Raw genomic sequence first — 22,614 nt, forward strand, 5'->3', positions numbered from 1 at the left:
TTCCTTTAACTTAGGGAACAAATGACGATCGCTAGGCGCTAATTTCAGACTGTATGGTGAGTGGGGTATGACAGACCAACCAAACACTCTCAGATGTCCCTGAGTTTGGCAGGAGACGTGAGGTCAGGTGTTATCCTGAATCAGCATTGCACCTTCTGTCAATTGTCCTCTCCGGCAGTTCTGGATAGCTTGTCTGAATTTTTGTAGTGTTTCACAGGAACTGTCTGAGCTGATTGTTGCCCCAAGTTCCATGAAATCAGTCACCAGTATCTGCTTGTGATCCCAAAACACAGTGGCTGTGACTTTGCCAGCAGAAGGAGTTTGTTTGAACTTCTTTGTGACTGGTGATACTGAGTGACGCCATTGTTTGGATTTTTCTTTCCTTTCAGGAGTGAAATGAAACACCCACATTTCGTCTCCCATAACGATGGAATCCAATAGCCTTTCCTTACTTTGGAGAAAACTGGTGAGCACAGTGAAGGCATTTCTCCTTGTGTTCTGCTGTCAGCATACGTGGTACCCATTGAGTGCAACACTTGTGATACCCCAATTTTTCTGTCAAAGCTCTTTCAACTGCCAACTGAACAATAAGAACTCCCAGGAACCCAAGCAACAAGTTGTCAGACAGTGATTCCTCTCTCTCGAAGCACTTCGTGTTGAACCATCTCGATAATTGCCTCCAAAACTGGAGGTCTTCCACTCTGTACTTCATCGTGGACCTCCTTCCGACCGGCACTAAACTCCCGGCATCATTTTCGGACTTGTTGAACGGACATACACTTGTCACCATACACTTGTGTTAACTGACGATAAATATCCACTGGTGGAGTCCCTTTCGTGTGCAGAAACAGAATTACGGAATGAATGTTGGGTTTGGCGGGATCAACTGAGGGCACCTCCATTGCCAGTACTGAGCAGCACCGTTAAGTACAGCTGGGAGGAATTGAGAGTGGGGGAACAGCCACGCACAGTGGTGTTGATGGATTTCGCGTACCTGGAGCTCTTAGGGAACCTTACATCTGGATCAGCCCTGTTGTATACATTTCCAGAAATGCTTATTTTCACAATCTCAGTCGTACGAAAAAAAAAAAGAAGACTGATGGCTAGTGTTGATCAAATATTTGTTTGTTTGTCGTATTACTCACACTCCATCTGTGGTGCCTCTGCACCTACCATGCCCCCCTGGGTAGCACAGTTGCGTAACTGTTCCTATGACGTTGAGGTCAACAACGTGACATGTCGTTGGATATGTCAGTGTGTGTTTGTGCTTGGCATTGGATGGAAGATTGTGAATGTGTGTTTGCAAGCTATGGAAAGCAAGACGGAACATTCCCGACATCTTTTTCTGTTATGCTATCGTAAGCTGAAAATTGCGTCACAGTGCTGGAAGAAGAGTTGTGCTGTATATGGAGACAATGCAATAACGGCTCAAGCATGTCAAAAGTGGTTTAGTCAGTTTGAAGCTGGGAAGTTTGCCCTAACAGACAAACCTTAATCTGGACAGCCAATGGCTACAGAGGTGGAAAGGCTTAAGGACACGATAGTCAACAATTCACAAATGACAACGCTGTTGTTGGCATTGGAGCTCAATGTCATTTATGCTACTGTAGCCAGGAGCTTGAGGAAGAAGGGTTACAGAAATATTTGTGATGTATGGGTTCCTTGTGAACTGAGTGAAGCTGAATTTGATTCAGTGCGTGTTCATCTGTGACTCCTTATTGAGACACAATCAGAATGCTCCTTTTCTGGAAGGGCTGTTGACTGGAAGTGAGAAGTGGATTGTGTACAACAACGCCTGGAAGAGTAAATTGTGGCACGAGACAGAATAGCCACCACTGTCGGTTTCTAAACTGGGGCTGCATATAAGAGGGGCTCTGCTATGCCCCTGGAGGGATTGTAAAGGCATCCCGTATTACGAACTTCTTCCAAATGAGACTACCACTTCCAGGAGATGCTCTTCACAGTTTGCTCATCTCGAGGCAGCAATCGATGAGAAATGACCGTATGTGGGACACATACCGTAATGCCAGACCACATACCTCTATGGTGACCCATCAAAAGGTGTGTTCTTTTGAGTGGGACGTGTTATCCCAACTGCCGTATTCACTAGACTTCACCCCCTCTGACTTTCATGTGTTTTATTCCCTGCAGAATTTTCTGAGTGGCAAATGCATCACCTCCTTGGAAGACAACAGAATGAATCTCGAAGAGTTCGTCAACCTGAAAACTCACATATTTTGAAAGAAAGGCATTTACAAGCTCCTAGAGAATGGCAGTATATTGTCAACAATTATGATGTATACTGCAAGAAATAAATAGTTTATTTACAAAACCAATCCACCTTATTTAGTTATATTGTGCACGACCTCATGTGTGAAGTGTGTAAGCAGACAGGTCGGCAGACACTTTGTCGTAGCCGTGCCGCACGGAGTTGTGTTCCCAGATATTCTTTGTGATTGTACTGTAATGAAAAGCGAATAAACTTGTGAGACAATGTAATGTAAGAGAAAGAAAAAAAGCATGTTGATCAGCTTGGAGGAGCAGATTGAGCAGAATTTTCTGAATAACCATAGGTCGTAACTGCACCATTGTGGAGGGGCAGCCAAAAGGCGGCAAGCACACAGAAATGTGTGTGCTTTTAAATTAACAGATACTGTTGTCTGCTGATCAGTCAAATCCAGGTCAACTGTAAATGCTTGTCTGTGGCCAGTTACATTATATGTGAAGTTTTTTCATGTCGACTGGCTAATGCTCGACTAACAAATCAACTATGCTAATTGTACCATAATGTCATTAATGTTTTAAAATAATAATTTGTACTGGAGAAACAGCGCTGCACTATGATGGACGTGTGGTACTGTAAGGTGCAATGATGAAATCTAAAGGCCACATGTTTTTAATTATTGCTAATGTAGAGTGAGTCTGACAGGTACACCTTATTCTGACAAAAATCACACACACACACACACACACACACAACTTCTGTGTGCTCTTTGCTGATTGGTTGTCATTTTTCAGCCATAGCTCCCCAACATTGCTTTTCTGGCTCCAGTTATTAGGGAAAATTTTGCTGAAATTGATATTGCCTACACTAATATTACCTTACTATCAGGGTTCCCCCCTCCCCTGTGTAACAACCACCTCCATATCAGAGTGGTCACAATTGTGATGGATCAAGTATGTCTTGAACCAGTCAAAATCAAATATTTGTTCTCTGGGAAAATAGTACACTTAACAACTACAAATGCATTACTTTTCAGTGTTCTAACAATACTACGTTATCCAAATCATGTAGGCTGTTGTGATCTATGACTTGGACATTTCTGGACAATGTAGTGTTATGATTTAAATCTTTTCATGCGAGTTTCTTTCCAGCTGGATTCAATTAGCATGGCAAGGTTGTCAAAATTGGCAAGCAGGTTGTGTCATCTTCTTGCAAACAGATAGTGTCAAGATTTCTCTCTCTCTCTCTCTCTCTCTCTCTCTCTCTCTCTATTTCCCCCTTCCCCACCAACCATTATTAAGACAAAATTATGTGGCACAACGTAAACTATGTACTCCATTTTCTTTTAAGGAACGGAGGGCTGCCAAAGCTGAGAGTGCTACATCTACATAATGGGTGCAAACTGGATGATGACGCAGTGATTGCCATCAGCCACGGGTGCCCTGCTTTGCGAGAGCTGTCTATCAAATATGCTGAGAATCTGTCTGATACTGCCTTCTCTCAGATCTACCATCTGGAACATCTTGAAATGTAAGTAGTGTTGCTCACTGGAATGTACTTTAACTGAGCAATGAAACTATAACTGCTGCAGCAGTTGACAGTTGCAGAAATTACTCATAAATGTGGTGTTTGAAATTGCATTATGAATCGTTAAGTCGTGACCCTAAAAGAAAATAAACTATTGACGATTAGAACTGCAATACGTAGCAGCAGTAGGCAGCAAATATCAAGTTGGCAAGTAGTGTACTGAACGTTTGGATATGCAGACAATTAGCATTTCAGTGCAGCCACACAGACTGGGTAGAAGGAACTCCACGTATCTTATGTATGTAAAGGAAGATTACATAGCGAGTTCCTCATTCAGAAATCACGTGTGAATGTTGTTTGCCAGAAGGTCACGGTACTGCCTCGTCTAAGATGGAGAAATGTCTGCCAGCGAGTGTCAGAAAGTGCCGTCTGCAGGATCGTGGCCGGCAGTCACTGTAGTTTATCATTTGACTACAGCGCTGCTTGCATCGCTTGGGATCCCACAGGTATTAGGTTTGTGCATAACTTGTACAGTTTTTGTTTTACATGTTTGTATTCTAGTTTCTACACGTTTATTTGTCAATTGTCATTTTTTATTTGTGGTTCACTGTTGCCATTTGAATTTACATATTGTCATTTTGTCATTTGGAGACAAAGGGGAGCTGTGGACACTAGAAAATAGAGTGCCAAGTGGAGAAATCTGAACATTTTCGACTTATTCTTCTGATCGAGTCCAGTAGAGGGGTGACAGTAGCGGAGGCAACGAGAAACATTTGTACCACACGTAGGGATAATGCCGTCAGACAGAGTACAGCAAGGAAATAGTTTTCTCGTTTTAAGTTAGGTCATTGTGACACTAGTAACTCTCGGCATTCGGCAAGATCTTCAGATTCTGATTGTTTAAACACAATAATGCACAATGGTCCGTGTCATTGTTGTCCAGAACTGGCAAATGTAATGAATGGTGACCATTCCACCGTTGTGTGACATTTACATGTGGTGAGGAAGGTTGAAAAATCGGATATATAGATATCGTAGCATTTAAGCTAAAACCACAAAAATCAATGGCTGGCCACACGTGTATACCTGCTCGCTCATCGTCAGTCGGCTGCAAATAACACCTACCATTCTTATGCTGTATCGTTGCTGGTGAGAAGAAATGGTGTCTTTATGCTAAGATAAGGAAAAAAATGGAATGGCTGAGCCCAAACAAAGCAACAACTCCTCATATACAAACCCTGTGCGCATTCACAAAAGATAATGTTATGCATGTGGTGGAACAGCCGACGGTCTGTTGTACTGTGAACTGCTTCCCTGAGGTTTAACCGCCACTGCTGACTTTTATTGTCAACAACCGAGATGTCCAGCAGATGCAACGTGATAATGACAGCCAGGAAGACTGCACAAAGTGATGCCACTCCACAATAACACCCATGTGCATTCTGATAGACTAACAGTAAAGTCATTCTACACCTCATATTTTCATCTTTTCCACTCTGTTTAACAATCTTAAAGAAACTTCGTTTCCCAATGAAAATACACTCCGAACACTGCTTGCCGCATATTGGTAAAGTTACCCCAGCGTTGGCAGACTGTTGTAAATATTAAAGGAGAATATTTATGACAAAAGTCTCTGTAATGTGTATCTGTCGTGTTTATTAAACTTACGGAAAAACTCTACAAACTTATGCACTGACCCAATATAATGCAAATGTGGAATTGATAAGTTTAGGATAAGTTTAGGAGACCTGTGCTCAGTTCGATCCGGGATGTCGACGGTCCTCAGTGAGTGAGGCCCGAGGCGACAGACACGTCGTTCTTTTCGGTCACGTAGGGTCACACGGCCGTATCTCGTTCATTGAGAGCGAGATACTGACAGTAGCGTGGCAACCGTTGTTGCAGTTTCCCACACTGCTGCAGCAAAGAGAGGTGTGCTGGCAGCAGTGTGCCCAACAACAACACCACACACTGGAGCATCACCACGTCGTCTGGTTCTGTGATTACTTGAAGGTGCACTTGTCAATGTGTGGAGGCTGAGAGGAGAAAAAACATTTGCGAGGTAGCCTCCGTCATTGTTGTTCGGGCCAGATGGCATCGAATACAGAATGAGATTACCACTTATCTGTACTACTGGTAGTTTCTTACATTTGTGACAAGTTAAGTCCACCGGCTGTGACATGCCGTTTGGGGCCTCTGTGACATCTCTCGACAAGATGATGTACAAATTGACCCAGCTCGATGTGGAGGATGGTCGTCAGTACGCCTAGGCAGAACGTCCCCCGTATCTCTCACCCGATTAAAATGTCAGGTCACGGATTGCTGAAAGACTGACGTGCCACCACCACGAGTGACGGATTCCACTGTAGGATTGACGCTGGAATGGTGTACGGTCTTAGGTGCAAAAACTTGGCCACCGCAGAGACTTAAAAAAGTCTGAGTTGTTCACTTTAGGGGGCAATGAAATTGGCCACCCCTCAGAATTCTAACCCCATCCGTACGCACGGTGTAGGATACGGAAGTGTCTGGAGGACTTCTCGAGTTGTGCTATATCAGTGGTGAGACACACAATGTAGACACAAAGTTGTGTCCAGTACTTCCTCTAGTTTTTACACTGTATTTCAGCTTTCTGTTAAAGTTATCCATCTGATGGAACTTCAAAGATAATTCGCTTCACATTCTAACACATCAGTAAAAGCAAAAACTTCCGGAAACAGTTCTGCAGAACAGCTTGTCACTGTGTCAATATCAGAACAGTTCACACTTGCGAGTTTGCTGGCCCTTACAGTGGCTACCGGCTGCTGGCCACCTGTCATCTAGTGCCATCTGACCGTGTGGTGGCAGCCCGGTGCTGTGTCTGTACTGATCCACTGTCACTTTCTTATTTGAAGTTCTTGTATTTATTTTGATGTTACGTGTTGGAGTTTGCATACTTGAAACTTATGAACATTGTTTAAGTGATGTAAAATAGTTGAAAGAGGAAATAGGTCCAACATTTTTCACATTGTCTGTTTTGGGTTTAATAGAGAGTTGAAGGCAATGGAGGAAGCTCAAAGTATTTGTATTGTGTGTGGGATGAGTGCTGTTGCGAAAGACACATTCGACATTCAGAAAGTCTCATTAACCGACATGTGATGATTGTGGACATTTAACCATTGTGCGACATTCACATTTAGTGGGAAAGTTCTAGGGGTAGCATCACGGATTATCACTCCAATCGTCCTCGGTCCCAGGTTTGAATCCCGCCGTCGCTCAGATTTTGAATAAAAATGATCAGCATTGGCAGGCTATGACTTGTGGCATAAGAAGTCACCCTCATTCTGCCAGCGTCCTTGTCGAAGAGGGTGGAGGTGCAGATGGAGGTTCAGGGCACTCTTGTCCTCGGGGTGAGACAGGACATGTGACCTGTAACTGATAAAGTGCCACAATGATCTCTCCATTGGTAAAAGATTCCAGAAAAATCCTCCATTCAGATCTCCTGGAAGGGACTGCCAAGGGGGAAGTGACCGTGAGAAAAAGATTGAGTAATCAATGAAAGGATAACATCGTATGACTCGGGGCGTTGATTGCTGGAAGCTTGAATGTGGTAGGGAAGCTAGAAAATTTGCAAAGGGAAATGCAAAGGGCCAATCTACATATATCAGGAGTCAGTGAAGTTAAATGGAAAGAAGATAAGGATTTCTGGTCAGATGAGTATAGGATAACATCAACAGCAGTAGAAAATGATATAACAGGTGTAGGATTCGTTATGAACAGAGAAAGTATATAAAGATATTGAAATGATAATACCGTACGTAAAGGGGGACTGGGATGCAGTAGTAGGGGAAGGAGTATAAGAAAAGGTTACAGGAGAATTTGGGCTTGGGACAAGGAATGAGAGAGGAGAAAGACTAATTGAATTCTGTAATAAATTTCATTTCGTAATAGCGAACACTCTCTTCAAGAATCACAAGAAGAGGAGGTATACTTGGAAAAGACCGGGTGATACGGGAAGATTTCAGTTAGATTACATGATGGTCAGAGAGAGATTCCGAAATCAGAAACCAGACTCTAAGGCGTATCCAGGAACATATAATGACTCAGATCACAATGTAGTAGTGATGAAGAGTAGCCTAGTCAGGAAGAATCAATACGCAAAGAAGTGGGATGCAGGACTGCTAACCAATGAGACATGCTTGAAGTTACCTAAGGCTGTAGATGCAGCAGGTCAGAATAACACAGTATGCAGTACGCTTAAAGAGGAATGGACAGCTCTAAAAAGGACAATCACAGAAGTTTAAAAGAAAGGCATAGGTACAAGAAAGGTAACTGTGAAGAAACAATGAGTAATAGAAGAAATACTTCAGTTGATCGATGAAAAAAGGAAGAACAAAAATGTTCAACAAAATTCAGGAATACAGAAATACAAGCCACTGAGGAATGGGAATAAATAGGAAGTGTAGGGAAACTAAGACAAAATGGCTGCATGAAACATGTGAAGAAATTGAAAATGAAATGATTGTCGGAAGGACTGCATCCGCATATAGAAAAGTCAAAACAACTTTTTTGTGAACTTAAAAGCAAGGACACTGATATTAAGAATGCAGTGGGAATTCCACTGTTAAATGCGGAGGAGAGAATGGACAGGTGGAAAGAGTACGTTGAAGTCCTCTATGAGTGGGAAGATTTGTCTGATGTGATAGAAGAAACAGGAGTCAACATAGAAGAGGTAGGGGATCCAGTATTAGAATGAGATTTTAAAAGAGCTTTGGAAGACTTGAGATTGAATAAGGCAGATGGGATAGACAACATTCCATCAGAATTTCTAGTCATGGGGACAAATGGCAACAAAAAGGCTATTCTCCTTGGTGTGTAGCATGCAGAAGTCTGGCAGTATACCACCTGACTTTTGGAAAATCATCATCCACACAATTCCATAGATTGCAAGAGCCAAAAAGTGCAAACATTATCACACAATCTGCTGAACAGCTCATGCATCCAAGTTTCACACAAAGATAATATACGGAAGAATGGAAACAAAAGTTGAGAATGTGTTAGATGGTGATCAGTTTGGCTTTAGGAAAGGTAAAGACACCAGGGAAGCGGTTCTGACATTGCAGTTGATAATGGAAGCAAGACTAAAGAAAAATCGACACACAGTCATAGGATTTGTTGGCCAGAAAACAGCATTAGACAATGTAAAATGATGCAGGGTGTTCGAAATTCTGTGGAAAATGGGGGTAAACTATAGGGAGAGACGGGTAATATACAAGAGCCGAGAGGGAATAATAGCAGTGGAAAGTGAAGAACCGAGTGAGGACAGGGATGTAGTTTTCCCCCCTACTGTTCAATCCATACATCAAAGAAGCAATGATGGGAATAAAAGAAAGGTCCGAGAGTGGAATTAAAATTCGAGGTGAAAGGACATCAGTATTAAGATTTGCTGATGACATTGCTATCCTCAGTGAAAGTGAAGAATTACAGGATTTGATGAATGGAATGAACAGTGTAATGAGTGCAGAATATGGACTGAGAGTAAGTTGAAGAAAGATGAAAGTAGCAGAAATAAGAACAGCAAGAAACTTAACATTAGAATTGATGATCAGGAAGTGGATGAAGTTTAGGAATTGTGCCCAACAACACCAAACAGGAGAGTGCCGTCGCCTTCTCTGCATCGTCACCAGCAGGCAGGTCCCAGTGCAGAGGAGATGAGGCTGGTGCCACCGGCGACAGTGGCCGACGCGACGGTGGCGAATGAGGCTGGTGGAGCAGAACAGCCGGTTGTGGCAGCAGACCCGAAGCCGGAGACGGACCACTGCTGGTGCCGGGAAGCTGTAACCCCAGAGTGCCGCACGTAGAGGAGGCAGCCTGTGGAACGGGGGTGCCTCCACAGCACGTGTCGGCTGGGGCTGCGGCAGCGGGGTGTGCACCCGTGACCTGGTAGCTTCCGGCGGTGAGTCGAAGTGCAACTGATTGAAGTGGTCTGCCCGTCAGCCTTACGGACGTCACAGAGACAGTGGCAGGCGGAAGTTGCCGAACCCTCGCACCGACACGGTGAACCCGACGTGAAGGGGCCGGATGAACCTGACCGCGGCAGGTGTGGCGCGGGCCCCGGAAGGTGGAGAAGTGCACGGCCTGCTGGCCGTAGAGCAACTTAATAGGCACGGAGCAATAGATGCTCAGAAAGAATCCGCAGCAAACTTTTGCACTTAGGACTCGAACGTACCCACTAGCGGCTCTGCCTTGCCATTCGATTGATGGCGGAATAGTGGAGCCGTAATGTGACGAATGCCGTGATGGGAACAAAACAATTGAAAGGCATGAGAAATGAACTGTGGACCATTATCAGAATGGATAATAGATAAAACGCATACAAATTGTGACCTCCGCCAGAGATGTCCACGCTCACCGGAGAATGTAAGGAAACTGAGAAAATGCATCTACAACCGAGAGACAATAGGAATTCGGGAAGAGCCCTGCAAAGTCAACACGAATATGTCCAATGGCTGGCGTAGAGCGGGCCAGGGGCAGGACATCCTGGGAGATGCCCATTGTCAGGGACACTGCTCAGAAGCTACGACAAAATATAAAATTTTGCTGTCAGTCACTGGCCAAAAAAACACATCGCCTAGCTAACAGTTTAGTGCGTGAAACTCCCCAATGGCCCTGTGGAGAAGTCGTAAAACCTAGCACCGTAACGTAGCGGGAATGACTACTCTGGGAGAGAGATCTTCCATGGACAACAGCACGGTTTTAATCTGACAAAAAGTTTCAAATGTTGTTCTGCAGCACAAAAATCCATTCTTAAAATATGTCGCTTAAGTAACAGATATTTAAATGTTTAATTTGGTCTTAGCTGCATCATTTACTTTGTGGAAGAGTGGAGTAGCAGGCGATGTGGGATGCAATTCAGGTATTGCTTCATTTTTACATCAGTTAAAAGCTGAAGCAGAATGGAAGTATATCAGTGAAGAGTGGTTGTCTCTACAGAGGAAATATGTTCACACACACACACACACACACACACACACACACACACACACTCTCTCTCTCTCTGTGCCCCCCTCCCTCCGGCATACAATATAATGTTGAAAAAACTTTGCAAGCGAAATTCGTAACTCTGTGACGGTCATATGATGTGGTGATCTTCCATCTCCAATCCATGAAGGAGATTTTGATTTGTAACTGAAGGGTTCATTATGAAGATATGGGTGTCTAAAGCAGGCATTTGTTCACAACAACATGGTAAATGTAAGCGTCATTTGTCCATGGGTGCTGTTATATCCCCACCACACCCGTACAGCCCCGTGGGGACATATGGTAGTTCTCCATCCCGCAGCCATGGACGTGGTTTGGTTTCGAAATTCAGGGGTTGATTTCAAAGATATGGGTGTCAAAAGAGGGCATCTCACCAATGCACTTATTATGGGAAGATGATGAAGCAACTTAGAATCAAGTGCCAAATTGGCAGTTGGGCCAGAATGTTTCTTCTAGAAATTTCCAAGAATGTTCCCAAAGGTAACAGAGTCCTTCAAGAGATTTGAGAATATTCTAGATCTCTGAGGTATTCTGAAATAAATGGGAGGAGCATTACCTACACATTCTGGACATTTTCAGCAAACACTTCCAGGTCTTCCAAAATCAACTCCAGCAGATGAAATCAGTGCCTGTTTGAAGAAATAATTTCTTTGGCCTCTAGCGAGGAAATTAAAATTAAGAACAAATATGAGAGTTCAGCTTTTGAATGATGAAGTGAAACATTTTGTTAAAACACTTCAGCACATTAGTGAAGGCACCCACCCAGTTGAGTTTGTAATTGCCCAAATTGAACGTACAAATGATGTATGTAATACTGTCAACAGCCCAAATGACTTAATACATAATTTTTTCCAGATATTGTTCGAAATTACTCATGTGGATTATTTGAAAGAGCCTTCTAGCAGTAAGAAATGTAGTTGGCAGTATTAATGTAACAATTCAAAGATGTTGTATTAATTTGGAAGACTCATGCTTTTATCACAGTCAGCTACATGTAGGTTTTACTGGGGCTGAGACATCAAAAAAATTTATGTATCTACTCACCACATAACAAGATGACAAATATAGTTCATAAGCAAGTTGTTGTTTCTGGATATATGAGTACTTGAAGTGGTTACTGTTGCATTATGGTGGTCACCAGAACTTCTTCCATCTCTTTCGTACCAGAGTATATTGTAATGGAAAAAATTTATCTATGTTGTCACACTTTTATGAATATTTTCGAATGTGAACGGATGTTTTCGAATGTTGTAGAAAGTACCTGAATTTGTTTTAACGTTCTTGAATGTTATTGAATGTTTTGGAATGTTCTCGGTGTTCTATAAAGAAGTTATCAGCTAAGTACTTTATTTCACGTTAAAGCTCTATCAAGTACTTCAGTGAATTTCAGAGTGCTGGAGAGTATTTTTGAGCAATTGAGAGTAAATTTTAGCATAGTATACTAACATTTCTACAATTTTTTGAATGTTCTCGAGTTATCTATAATGTCTGCAGAAAACAGAAGAAAATAAAAACCCTGCAAAATTGATCTTTTTCTGCTATTAAGGATATATAAAAACTGTCAATGAGTACAGCTGAATTTTTTTCATAGTAAGGCAACGGCTTATTTACAGTTTGGTGTTTATCACTGTGTCAACAAGGGCTTCTGAATAAAGAAACCTGATATTTAGGCACTTTATAGGAGTTAGTTAATTGCTTTCATGCTTCAGATTGAGACAGTTACCTTCCTTGCTTTAGAATTTTCTTTAAGATTTTCCTGTTCGTCGCTGCCATGCCTTGTCACTTCAAGTATGTCCATCATTTTCCCCATCTGCATTATACTGGAGTTTTTTTTTTTTTCTTGAAGGCATTCATAATTTTTCATTTACATGAAAAATGCTCGGTTTCACAGATGGCCACCAAAAGTAAAATTCATTAACATTTTCTCTGCCAACTTGTTACCAGATAAACAATAACACACTTACGGTTTATTCCAGACTGGATTTATCGTGTTGCAGAGGGCTTGGCGAAGCCCTGTTCCCCTCCCTAGTTGGGCTACCACGACTTAACAAGTTGCGATTCGAAAACATGGATTTTGTGAAGTTGCAACCAGGTCTTAGCAGTATCCTTGAATTATCGGGTTTGCACTGCCTGATATTTGATTATTGCCGTGTTACTGGAGTGCCGTTTGATAAGTTTCCTGGAAAGCTTGTCAATCTCAGGTAAGGAAGAATCTACTTCTACACAATTACTCTGTAGTTAACACTTGGGTTTGGCAGATGGTACATAAATACAGAACCACTTCGACTTTCCGTACCATTCCCTCTCAAAGAGCATGTGCGGAAAATGAATAACTCCTCTCGCGGTTCTGTTCCCACGTGAAATATGGATGAATGTAAGATAATGACTGACATAAACAGAAAACAGTATAGTGTCTAATTACAAGATTAATAGCGAACATGTTGAGTGTGTCACATCATATATGTTCTTAGGGGTAATACTAAAAACTGGTCTGAAATGGAAATTCAAGTAAAAGATTTGTTGAAAGACTGCTGGGAAAGAGCATTGCATGTGAAAAGGAAGTTGCATATGAGACGGCAATACAACCAATTACATTGCTGTAGAGGGTTCATAGGTACGGTACCATCCCAAAATGTGGCAAGTGGCAATTCTGCTTCACAATGTAGCCCCGATCCCTGTAAACCCACAGAGTGATCATTCAGTGGAATTCCAGCAGGAATTACTGCCGCTTCTCTGAATTTGCAGCAGTTGCTGTTCTCCAATTTGGTATACCAAATGGTATCACAGCTCTGCGGCAGTCAGTTGTCTGCGGAGCTACGTGCTGCTCCTTGGGATTGAAATATTGGTGGCAGACCCTAGTAATGATTTGCATCACGTAGTGACTAACGTTCAATGTCTGTGTTTCATCAATGCTCAGCAGTTATAGTATTGAATAACTGTACATAACTGCATTACGTGTGTGATCCACAACATATCTGTGCTGATTCATGAGAAACTGTTAATCACTTCCTGTCCCCACTGTGGATAGTAAAGTTCATGTTGAAATATTAGTAGATGCTTACTCAACAGAAATTCTACCGCAGTTCACTGTCATATAATGAAAGTTTGAATTTTGATTCATTTGTCATATAATGAAAGTTTGAATTTTGATTCATTTGTTTGAGATCAAATTAGGACACTGACATAAAAGGATACCGTTAGTAATATTTCCATCAGTTCTTTTTGCAACACTGCTTGTTAACAGTTGGTGGAATTTCTGTACTACTACTACTAGTACTGCTACTAGTACTGCTACTGCCAATGTCTTGCATTTTAATTAAGGAATATATACTTTAATCAAATAATCACTATTTCTCAAAGTAGCATAAAACATTGACTATTTTCTTGAATTCCAATACATACTTTTCGTATTTCTTACGGTTCACTTCTACCAAATGAAGATCTGAGTATAAGTGCATAAATATTGTACTGCAGCTTAATTACAGCATTGTAACAGAAAACCATAACCTAGTAGCCATTTCGGATAGTAACTAATCTTCAATACTGATCAAATACTGTAGAAACAGAGCGAATGCAGAGGGCATCACGAGTGTGGCCAATTGCAGGACATGACTGTGTTGTAGGTTTGCAGGTTACTATGTTTTAGGAGAGACACGGCACATACTGTACTCATATGAGACACTGATTTAGCAAAAAGTGGATGTACGGATCATATCCATATCACGCAATAACTAGCACTTTCAGTAGAGACAAATTCAGTGAAAAATTTTAGGTGTAACAGCACAACAAAAATTGGACTGGTTCTACACCTGTGGGAATAAATGTATCAAACAGTATGTCGCACACAGTGGGAAAAAATTAAAAACTGTGAGAATATTCAAAAGGAAGAATATAAGATGGTGTTGTTATTGTCTTCAGTTCCAAGACTGGTTTGATGCAGCTGTTCACGTTACTCTATCTTGTGCAAGCCTCTTCATCTTTGAGTAACTGCTGCAACCTCCATCCTTCTGAATCTGCTTATTGTATTCATCTGTTGGGCCCCCTCTAAGATATTAATTCCCCTCTATCCCCGTGTCCCCCCACAGACATACACTCTAACTAAGTCTTAAGTCTCTCTCTCTCTCTCTCTCTCTCTCTCTCTCTCTCTCTCTCTCTCTCTCTCCCTCCCCCTCTCCCTCTCCCTCTCCCCCTCCCCCCCCCCCCCATTACAGATTGGTGATCTCTTTCTGTGTCAGGCCGAGTCCTATCAACTGATAACTGATCCCTTCTTTTAGTCAGGTTGTGCCACAAATTTCTTTTCTTTTCATTTCCCAGTATCCTCACTAGTTACGTGATCTACCCATTGAATATTCAGAATTCTTCTATAGCATACATTTCAAAACCTTCTTTTCTCTTCTTGTCTAAACTGTTTATTGTCCATGTTTCACTTCCATACATGGCTACACTCCAGACAAATACCTTCAGAAAAAGACTTCCTAACACTTAAATCTATATTCCGTGTTAACAAATTTCTCTTCTTCATAAACATTTTTGTTGCCATTGCCAGTCTACATTTTATTTCCTCTCTGATTCAGTCATTATTTTGATTCCCAAATAGCAAAATTAATTACTACTTTTAGTGTCCCATTTCCTAATCTGATTGCCTAAAGGTCACCTGATTTAATTTGATTACATTCAGTTATCCTTGTTGTGCTTTCATTGATGTTGATCTTATATCTCCCTCTTATATTTCTCTTTCAAGACACTGTCCATTCCGTTCAACTGCTCTTCCAAATTCTTTGCTCTCTCTCAGATTAAAATGTCATCAGCAAATGTCAAAGTTTTTATTTGTTCTCCATGAATTTTAATTCCTACTCCAAATTTTTCTTCGGTTTCCTTTATTGCATGTTCGGTGTACAGATTGAATAACGTTAGGTATAGGCTACAACCATGTCTCGCTCCCTACTCTACCACTGCTTCCCTTTCATGCCTCTCCACTCTTCTAACTGCCATCTGGTTTCTTTACAAATTTTAAATACCCTTTCGCTCCCTGTATTTGACCCCTGCCACCTTCAGAATTTTAAATAAAGTATTCCAGTGGACATTGTCAAAAACTTTCTCTACGTATAGAAATGTTATAAATGTACGCTTACCTTTGCTAAACTCATCTTCTAATATTTCATAGGGTCAGTACTAGCTCACGTGTTCGTACATTTCTCCAGAATCCTAACTGATCTTCCCCAAGGTTAGCTTCTACCACTTCATCCATTCTTCCGTAAACAATTCATGTTAGCATTTTGCATCCATTACTTATTAAACTGATAGTTCAGTAATATTCAGATCTGTCAGCACCTGTTTTCTTTGAGATTGGAACTAATATATTCTTCTTGAAGTCTGAGGATATTTCACCTGTCTCATACATCTATCGCACCAGATGGAAGAGTTTTTCCAAGACTATCAGTAGTTCTGATGGAATGTCATCTACACCTGCAGCCTTGTTTTGACCTAGCTTTTTCACTGCTCTATGAAATTCTTCTTGCAGTATCACATCTCCCCTCTCATCTTCATGTGTGTCCTCTTCCACTTCTGTAATACTGCCTTCAAGTTCATCTCCTTTATATAGACAATCTGTATACTTATTTTTCCTTTCACTTCTTTGCTTAGTACTGGTTTTGGAATCTTAGCTCTTGATATTTCTATAGCTGCTTCTCTTTTCTCCAAAGATCTCTTTTATTTGCCTGTAGGTGGTATCTGTCTTTCCCCTCTGGAAATATGCTTCTAAAGCCTTACATTTGTCGTCTAGCCATTCCTGTTTCCCCTCTTTAGGAACCACATGTTTGTATGAAATGCATGTATGAACACAGCTGATTTTTAATTAAAACCCAAATATCTACTGGTTTCAGTCACAGACTGTCTTACAAATCAGGATTGGAACAGTTTTAGCCACATCATCACATCTGTCATTACTTAAATAATGGCCACATCTCATATGTAGAGCATGCCATAAATTCCAGTATAATGCACAGGACTTTTAAAGGCAAACATACTAATTAAAACACAGCTGATGGTCAGACATGCATTTCGTACATTACTTGACAGCTATTAGCAGTCACCTTCCAAAAATGTTCAAAACCACGATTGTCTGGCCTCTCCACAGATACCCTTCCCTGCTTGTACTGCTGATGCATGCAAGTGAATTCACCAACTGTGCAGTCCACGCTTCATGGGAGTAATAAAATTGTAGTCAAAAAGGTCATTGATAGCAAGTAAAATGTTTGTGTGTCCAGTTGGATTAATATGACTACCACCAGTTCATAGCCATAACATAACTGAATGCTGCATGAACTTGCACAGGCAGAAGTAAAAGTTGACAGGAGAGCTGGTAAGTGGTGCACGAATGTATAGAGTTACATAGACAGACATAGAGAAAGAATAAAAGGTAACATAGTTGTATGTAGAAAGAACAGTGCAATAATTAAAAAATACTTGACAGAGAAATTGAATTTCATAAAAAAAAACAAAGACTAGTAAATCTAGTCATTATTAAATAGAAGAAAGGTAAAAGCAGAATGTGAAATGGCACAGTAGCCTGTTCCACAATGTAACAAAAGATTTACAAATTATATGGTCAACATATTGCATAGCAGAATGAAATTAACCCATCTGCTGCTACAGACATGCTCTCGGCATTCTGTGCTGAAGGTGGCTGTAGTGCTTGCCAAACGCTGGTGTCTGTGCTGACAGATGGCGTTCTGGCCGATATAAAGTACTTAACAGATTTTTTGAAAACTATTAGGTGAAAAGATTTGATTTTTGCACATCCTACAGTCTGATATCTTCACTTGATAAAGGACTGAATTTCTTTTCATTATATGCCATGTGTTATTGTATTGCAGCAAATTAATTAGGAGCAGAACATTACCTCATTTCATTCTCGAGTTCTTGGGTTTTATACCCAATGGACAGACACGCTTGATGTGCCCATTCGTGTCCTCAAACATCATGTATTGTCTGGTCATAACAATTCTCATATCTCATAAACTATTCAAGATATTAAAAAGAGCTTTTTGTGCGAATGATAGCACACAACGAGGCACATATGTTGTATGAAATATACTCAAATCTTTTTTATTCACTGAGATAGGGAAGTAACTTCTCTGCAACAACGAGAGGTCAGCAGCTCAGGATGCTCACAGATATCCATTGCACTGTAAGAATACCCAAAGAGCACACATATACATGTCCACTGTACCTTAAAAATGGTGTGGCAGGATGTGTATATATGTCCAAAGCAGCAAAAGGGTTAACAGGTATGCCGAGAAGACAGCTGATGCAGACGGGGCGCCACCTCACGTATCGTGAAGGTGATCTGGCTCGCAGTTGTATGCGCAGGACTAGCCAAATGGCAGAAGGCAGGAGTAGAAGCATACAATTCTTGGGTTGAAATGTTGTGACCTATCATCAGTGTAACTTATAGAAACATTCTATAACAGTTACTCAAAAATACTGAAGAAATAATCTGATTGAACTCCTTCTGTTCATTTAATACTCTTCATACAAAAGCTGATCTCCAGTTCTTCAAGTAAATCTAGCTTTTTTTTCCATTTTCATCGAGCAGATCACATACGGAGATTTGGGTCTGGCCATGAGTCGTGCACAGGTAGCCACATGTTAAGGCGACCACTCGCGATAAGTGGGAAATCCACGTTCGAGTCCCAGTCCGGACAGATTTTCACTGTCGTCATTCCGTTCTGCAGCCGACGACAGTCATTATGCGCAAGTGCAAACTCGTCTGACCTGGCACTTTATCTGACGTCCTAAGGAGCGCGATTGTGGTTTTTCAGGCTAAGAGTAGAAGCATTTCCAAAATGGCTAAGTTTGTAAGGCTGTTCGCATGCCACTGTGGTGCACTGATGCTGTCCAAAAGCACCTGTGGTGCACCGTCGGTCAAAGATGACGGGGCCGTGCCGACTCCAGTGCTGTGGCCAGTTACATTAGGTTTCTCAGTCGGGGATCCACGGTACGAACAGCTCGATCGAGGTGGTCCCACAGATTTCCAGTAAGACAGCTGCGGAGACGTTTACGATCGAACAGACGTACAACTGTTCAGCAGCTGACCACCCAAATGAACCGAGGTGTCTAGTTCGTGCACCCGCGCCGTGTCGTTCGTCGGTGATGGAGCCTGGAATTCAAGTGCCAGTACTGCAACTTGATGTCCACTGAGTGGTGGCAAGTGGCCTTTTCAAGTGAATCATATTTTATGCTCCATCAGACAGGTGGCCTTTGGAACAGTGGAAGAGTCGAGGCTAGAGGAGGGAGTGTTATGGCCTGGTGAAATGTTTTTGTGGCATTTGCTGGGTGATCTGGAAGGCACAGTGGATCATCACAAGTACGCATCTATCCTGGGGGACCGTGTCCACCCAAACACGCAATTTGTTTTTCCTCGGCACTGTGGCACGTCGCAGCTGTCAGTGTACGTGCGTAGTTTAAAGAGCATCGGGATGTGTAGATCGTACAACCCTGGCCTCGAACTTCTGGATTGAAACCCAATTGGAAATCTGTGGGACCACCTCAACCGAGCTGTTCGTACCGTGGATCCCCGACTGAGAAACCTAATGTAACTGGCCTCAGCACTCGAGTCAGCACGGCTCCGTATCCCTCTCGGTACCTTCCAGAACCTGACCGACTCTCTCTCCCTGAACATCTCGCAGTGGTCCGTGCTGCGGAAGGTGGTTATTCGGGCTTTTGACAGGTGCTCGCTTTAATGTGACTAAATAGTGTTTTTTTTATAATATTTTTGATGAACTGTAGAACTTTCTGGGGAAGCTATATTCGTGACAGACTACAATATTTAGTCTTGAGAAGTGTGTGCTTCAGTTGCTGCCTTCCGCCATTCTGGCTGCATCTGCGCGTACGCCTGCAATCCGGATCGCCTTCGGTTCACGTGAGGTGGTGCCCCGTCTGTATCAGGTGTCTTCTTGCTGTAGCTGGTAATTTAATTTTCTAGTATCACTGTTAGCAATATAATGATTTTTAAATCATTTTTTATGTTGTGGCAATGTGGCATATTTCTGTTTCACATTCTTCCTGTAACTAACACTGACAAGATTATTTTACCTCTTTTTTCATGTAATTAGACTTCTTTAAGTATTTGTAATTGACATTGTTCTTTCTACACAATTTTAACTGTTACCCTTTGTTTTTTTATATGTCAATTTTTATAACACACTCACACACAATCTGCCAGGTCTTCTGTCAACTTTGCTTCGGTCTGTGTGAGTGCGTGCAGTGTGGCTACAAATGGGTAGTAGTGCAGTCCGTCCTACTCAACTCACAAATATTTTATTTTACTATCGGCAAGTAACACGATGTAATGATGATCTTTTCAAGTTTGGCTGTGATTTTATTACCCGCAGTATGTTCTAGCGTTAGATTTTATGTTTTATTGTTTACTATGTATTTGGTTGTTTATTCCTTCATGTGTAGCACCAGTCTCATTTTTGTTGTACTGTTGTTTCACGATATGGTAATTACTGGTACATTTTTGTTTTTGTTCAACCTGAGTCTCGTACAGACACGGTATGTTTAAACTTTTTCTTTAGTGTGATATTGTATAGTTGCATGTAGTACACATTCGTATAATAGTTTTGTACGATGCTTGTTCAGCACATTATATGCTGAAGTTTTTACCGTAAGTATTACAATGTCACCAGCAAACCTGATACTTTTTATTTCTTCTCCCTGAACTCGATCCCTTTCCAAATTTTTCTTCGGTATGTTGGGGATAGCGTATGACCGTGCCTCTCTCCCTTCTCAGCTACTACTACCTGCATTTTATCAATCCCCCCCCCACTTGCATTAAATTTATAACAACATGCGGTGTCACTGTATCTGGACCACACTCTACAGCTGATCTATATTCTCGAATGTATAGGGTTTGTTCCATTCAGAAGCAGGAAAACAGGATCACTTTGGGCTCGGTGCCAACATTACATTTTTTCTTATGAATTGGGGAATCTGTAGGTGCAGTGGTTACTCCCACTCTTTATACTGATGACTGCTACATGTGGTACAGCAGTGAGTCCGGGGCCTTAGCTGAGAGTCAACACTGAGGAGCTGTGCAGAGGGCCCATTCTTGGGCGCTCTACCATAGTTTTAATGTTTCCCCAGATTGTGCATTTTTGTTGCCACAGCACGGTCCATGCAAACCGGAAGCTCTACTTAGAAAACTATCGCCACAAAGTAGACTGCCTCTGAACTCTTCTCTTAGTGTATATGCAACCTGTCAGCTTAAAACAAGTTGTATGCAGAAGCTCAGTGCTCTCCACTTTCTTAGTCATATCTCTCGAGATACAGATTGTGCCATCCACCTATGCTTTTATAGGGCACTGGAGTAGAACATGGATGTCATATATTGTGTTCAGCAGTGCCTTTGATTTTGTAACAGGTCCAGTCAGTCTTTGTAGGGCAGGGTGCCCACCACATAAACCCCTTCGACAGTCTTCTGGCAAAAACTAGAATCGTAGCTCTGCAGTTTCGTGACTACCGACTGTTACTCAGTAACACAACTTAATAACAATAACAATAATAATAATAATAATAATAATAATATTATATTATATAATAATAATAATAATAATAAATAATAAATAATAATAAAGAATCGGCCTCCGGTATGTTCTGCCAGTCGTAAAAGGCGACGAAAAGAACAAACCACTAATAGGGCTAACCCCCCTTTTAGTGTGATTAGTTGGTTCAGGACAGAACTAAAGAAGCCTCGGACAAGCGCCGTCATGGTCGGGGACGACGCTTGAACCCTATGCCCGCCCACAATGGTAACGACACTGCTAGCCAACTGGAAAATGATTTAAATCCAAATAGAGGTGTTTTGCAGGATATGCTTCCTGCAACCACCCTAGAAGGAAAACAAAGACAGAGGATGAGATGGTCAGATGAAGTTAATCGACACCTCATGTTCTGTTATTACCAAGCAACAAACCTAGGAACCAACACAACTGGATACAGATCACAAGTATACACAACATTTATTACCAGATACCCAGAATTAAAATTTTTAACAGAACAACGATTAGCTGATCAGATCCGTGTAATAATAAAAAATAACAGGATACCCCAGTCAGAATTAGAAAACATCAAGCAACAAGTACAACAAATACTGGAACAAAATAATGTGCAATCAGAAGAAGAAGAAAATACAGTAATGGACTCCAACATCCCAGAGCAAACAAACAAAGAACAACACGCACCAATTAAACAATCAGAGGAAAACAAAATCTTAAGACAGCCACCAGAACAAGCACAAATAGAACACAAAGTGACACAGATGTTAGATATAGAAGAAAAATTTCAGCTAACATATATAGAATACAAAGACACAAATACAGACATTAGACCATTCTTGCGTAGACCACCAAATAACCCACAAGTCGAAACAACAATAAAAACTATCAACACAATCATACACAACAAAATAAATGAAAACACAACTATGGAAGAGTTACAACTACTGGTTTATATAGGAGCACTCACTACACTAAATATACACACTAGGCAGAGATCAGAACCAACCAACACACAGAAGAAACCCACAAAACCAGCATGGCAACACAGGCTACAGATCAAAATAGAAAAACTGAGAAAAGACATCGGACAGCTAACGCAATTTATAAGAAATGAAATATCAGACAAAAACACGAAAAAGGTTACGTAAAATCTCACAACGGGAAGCGATAGATGAAAATAGATGAAAAGAAGCAGAAATTACAAGCATTGGCCAAACGATTCAGAAAATACAAAAAAAGTGAAAATAGAAGGGAACAAAACCAAACATTCAACACAAACCAAAAGAA

The 22,614-nt window shown here is 41.4% G+C and overlaps 1 protein-coding gene across 3 annotated transcripts in view; it reads left to right on the top strand.

Moving 5' to 3' along the window:
• Positions 1 to 22,614, top strand: part of LOC124552737 (SCF E3 ubiquitin ligase complex F-box protein grrA-like) — a 145,133-nt gene that overhangs the window by 107,152 nt on the left and 15,367 nt on the right. For 2 of the 3 annotated variants that reach the window (XM_047127081.1, XM_047127082.1), the window contains 2 exons: positions 3,575 to 3,754; positions 12,742 to 12,966. In XM_047127081.1, the coding sequence (XP_046983037.1) occupies positions 3,575 to 3,754; positions 12,742 to 12,966 (405 nt within the window). The remainder of the gene's footprint in view (positions 1 to 3,574; positions 3,755 to 12,741; positions 12,967 to 22,614) is intronic. The other variant, XM_047127083.1, reaches the window with a different exon arrangement.

Source organism: Schistocerca americana, chromosome 10 (genome assembly GCF_021461395.2).
Source record: "Schistocerca americana isolate TAMUIC-IGC-003095 chromosome 10, iqSchAmer2.1, whole genome shotgun sequence".
NCBI lineage: Eukaryota > Metazoa > Arthropoda > Insecta > Orthoptera > Acrididae > Schistocerca > Schistocerca americana.